At 49.2% G+C, this 4268-nt stretch overlaps 1 protein-coding gene across 1 annotated transcript; it reads left to right on the top strand.

Annotated features, from left to right (window-relative positions):
* Nucleotides 1-208: 208 nt before the first annotated feature.
* On the top strand, nucleotides 209-2269 carry LOC139810096 (uncharacterized). The gene is made up of 3 exons (XM_071773423.1): nucleotides 209-445; nucleotides 507-909; nucleotides 1032-2269. The coding sequence occupies exons 1-3, from the start codon at nucleotides 209-211 to the stop codon at nucleotides 2267-2269; spliced, it is 1878 nt and encodes a 625-aa protein (XP_071629524.1).
* The last annotated feature ends 1999 nt before the right edge of the window (nucleotides 2270-4268 follow it).

Genomic DNA, 4268 nt, shown 5'->3' with positions numbered 1-4268 from the left:
CAGGGCCACCTTCAGCACACTGACATACCAACATCTGTAGATAGGAAATTGGAAATAAACGACTTATTATTCTACACACCGTCTCTCAGCTCACTCGACGTTCCTACACACGCTGCGGAGTCTCCTATCCTACGAAGGGAACGCGACGCCTGAACGATAGTGGCAAGCGGCCACAAATTGGTGACCCCGACGCTGGAAAGGAATACTCATGTCAACAGGGAACAACACCGTCGAGATTGAGAGCGACGACGACTACAAAGATATGGAGGAAATCAACGCGAAAAGAATGTCAATTCGACTCCCTCTATTTTGGCCGGAGGAACCCGAGCTGTGGTTCGCACAGCTAGAGGGCCAATTTGCCCTATGCGAGATCAAAGACGACGATGCCAAGTACGCGTACGTCATCTCAGGGATCCAGCCGAAACAAGCCAAAGAAATCAAAGATGTTATTCAATCATCCCCCGACAGAGCATAAATACGAAGCAATCAAAAAGGCGTTGATCCAGAGGCTCACGGACTCGCACGGGCAACGGATTAGGCAGCTACTAGAGCACGAGGAGCTAGGAGACAGGAAGCCATCGCAATTTCTCCGGCACTTGTCGACACTAGCCGGGACTACCGTCTCGAAAGAACTCCTACGAACGCTCTGGTTAGGGCGACTACCCCCGCAAACACAGGCTATCTTGGCTACACGGACGGAAGACAGACTGGAAGATGTAGCGGACCAGGCCGACCGAATACGCGAGGTCAACAGCAAGGCGCTCGTCCTGGCGACGACCGCGCCAACGCCTACAAACATAACCACAGACGCAGCCGAGACACGAGAGGACGCTCTGAGCAAACAAGTAGCAGCACTCACTCTGCAAGTAGCGAAGATGGTCCAAACCATCCAAGCACAAGGCAGAAACCGTCAGAGAAATCGCAGTCAAAGTCGACAACGCAGCAAGACACCCCGCCGAGACGGAGTGTGCTACTATCACCGCCGTTTCGGAGCAGAGGCACAGAAGTGTACTCAACCATGCACATTTAAGACGGAAAACAAGGAGGGCAGTCATTGAGGGCGACCGATGACAACAACCCCGGATCCCGCCGCCTGTACGTCACAGACCGCACGACCCAGAAGAAGTACCTCGTAGATACCGGATCAGATGTCAGCGTATTTCTCTACACCAATACTCAGGGAGAAAGAAAAACAGGATTTTACCAACTTTTTGCGGCAAACGGATCCGTAATAGAAACATACGGATTCGTCACCCTGCAACCAGATTTCGGATTAAGAAGGGCACACCAATGGCGATTCATTGTCGCTGATGTAACAGTACCAATAATCGGGTCAGACTTCTTGTCGTACTATCACCTGCTACCGGACATCAGGAACAAGAAGCTGATCGACGGGCAGACAAAACTCGCGGCCCCCGGATCCACTGGCACGAGCAAGCTGACATCAATAAAAACACTAAGAATAGAAACGGGATACCATAATATCCTGGCCAAATATCCAGGAATCATGAACCCCAGCACCAAGACCAAGCTTGGAAAGCACGGCACCACACATCACATTAAAACAACGAAAGGTCAACCAGAGGCCTGTCGTCCACGCCGACTGGCTCTGGACAAACTCCAAGCGGCTAAAACAGAGTTCAACCTCCTATTACAAGAAGGGGTAATTAGGCCTTCAAAGAGCCCGTGGGCATCACCCCTCCACATGGTACCGAAAGGAAACGGTACATGGCGAGCCTGCGGAGACTACCGCGGAGTAAACGCAAGAACAATTCCCGACAGGTACCCAGTACCTCATATTGAAGATTTCGCGCAAACTTTCCACGGGAAGCGGATCTTCAGCACATTGGACCTTGTACGGGCGTACAATCAAATACCCGTAAATCCAGACGACATACCAAAAACGGCGATCACCACACCCTTTGGCTTATTTGAGTTTCTATACATGCCATTTGGGCTTTGCAACGCAGCACAGACGTTCCAGAGGTTTATAGACGAGGTACTGAGGGGCCTCGACTTCTGTTATGCCTACATCGATGACATTATCGTAGCATCCGACACGGAAGAAGGACACAAAGACCACCTACGCCAACTGTTCGAAAGATTAGAACAGTACGGAATAAAAGTCAATCCGGCAAAATGCATATTCGGAGTGAAGCAAGTAAAGTTTCTGGGATACTTGGTATCAGCCGAAAGTACCACACCTCTACCAGAGAAGGTAGAGGCGATCCAAAAATTTTCCAAACTTCAGACCATAAAGCAGCTATGACGATTCCTGGGCACAATAACTTTTTACCGCCGGTTCATTCCAGGCGCAGCAAAAGACCAAGCACTGCTGAACGAGATGCTCAAGGGACCGCGGAAGAAAGGCAAAACACAAAGCAAAGGCGTGCAAACAGAGAATGGCACGACTGCCAAATCGATTCGTACTCGTTGCGAAGACTCTTCGGAGAAGATATTGAGGAGGAGGAGGAGGATGAATACTGGTAAGATAATCGCTTTTTCAATAAAAAATATTGAATTTTTATATTAATCACATTATTGCATTTGTGTGTTTCAGGTGAAGATCCTCCACTTGCTCGATATATTGCACTTATAAATTTTTTTAATTTTTATGTTATAAATTTTTTTAAAATAAAAAAGAAAAAAATATTAAATAATTATAATATTTATTTATTTCCCTTCCTTCTCTCTTCCTTAGATAGTTTAATTATATATAATTGTGGCGGTCTTCCAACCACACACACTCTACCGAGCAATTGGAATAACAAAACGCGCGCGCGCGCTCACCGATCACGCGCCGAGCGCGTGGGCCCGAGGTGCGGCCCGCAAAGCTATACGTGAGTGCCGCCAACAGAGGGCAGATTTTCTCGCGTTTAATTTCCAACCAAGGAAGTATATAAGGCCTCGCGGCGACGGCCTAGACAACTTTCGACCGCTCTACGAGCTCTTAGCCTAGAGTGGAAGAAGTCTTTTGATACGGCTTGCCGTCACCTTGCCGCCACCAAAGCTGCGACCACCGCCGAGACGAGCAGCGCCACGCCACTTGCCGCCACCGAGACATCCTCAGCGGCCCCTGGACCACAGTCCAGGCCTACCGTGGAAGCTCGTCCCGCTCCATCTCTCGCCGATGCGACTGACTTGCCCTCCACGCTAGGTCATCTCCACGTGGGACGTGAGAGTCCGGCGATACACCTCTTCTCGGCTGTTGTGGACGGTGCCTCCATTCCTGTCGCCGCTGCCGCCGTCACCTGCAGAAAGGGTACACCAGGGGACGCATGCCCCCGGCACGCGTGCACCGCGGTGTGCAACACCAGCCTCCACGCGACACCAGGGAGGTACAGACCGATCAGGAGTGGGAGATCACCTCCTCACAGGGGACTCAGACCGACGATCCACCGCTCGAGTCACAGGCCACGCAGACCGAGGAGCCGGAGCCGTGTTCCACTCCACCGGGGACACCACCGGCCTGGCGGAAGTCCACCATCTTCCGGAGGACGCGAACTCAGCCCGCCGTCATCTGGCGTAAGCGCATCCGGGAGTAAGAAGAGCCGAAACGGCCCTTTTCAGGGCCACCTTCAGCACACTGACATACCAACATCTGTAGATAGGAAATTGGAAATAAACGACTTATTCTACACACCGTCTCTCAGCTCACTCGACGTTCCTACACACGCTGCGGCGTCTCCTACCCTGCGGAGGGCACGCGACGCCCGAACGATAGTGGCAAGCGGTCACAATATTAAAATATACTTACATTATTTACAAATCATCAAAATATTTGTGATACATAATTATGTAGATTAAAGAATATTTTCAGATACTTAAATATAAGCTGCATTATTAGTCTTCTTTATTTTAAAAAAGATTTTGATTTTTTGAAGTATTAAAATTCTTAATGGCATGGTTCAATAGATATTTAATATATTTAAAAAATTAGTTTTTAGAGAAAGGCATGTAATCCAATTAATGAATAAGAAAGAAAGAACGCGCGCGAGAGAGAACGCGAACGAGAAGACGGTCCTTTTCGAGAGGAAGATAAAGAAAAGAAGAAAAGAAAGAAATAACGCGCGACGTCATAATCGAATAGCGCCGCAAAAACGTGACCCAGTGAACCTGTGACCCACATGTTCACCAAAAAAAACCTCAATAAATTGCTCTAAAAAACATGTCTGAAAAGGACATTGCGGCGGTTGACCCTAGACATGCACAACGAGGATCTCCGAGAGACTCCCAGGCCAACTTTCTTTTTCGGCGTTTTATTGTTT

The sequence above is a fragment of the Temnothorax longispinosus genome, chromosome 3 (assembly GCF_030848805.1).
Source record: "Temnothorax longispinosus isolate EJ_2023e chromosome 3, Tlon_JGU_v1, whole genome shotgun sequence".
In the NCBI taxonomy this organism is placed as follows: Eukaryota; Metazoa; Arthropoda; class Insecta; order Hymenoptera; family Formicidae; genus Temnothorax; species Temnothorax longispinosus.
Note: the sequence above shows the minus strand (reverse complement) of the source record. Positions and strands in the feature narration are given on the sequence as shown.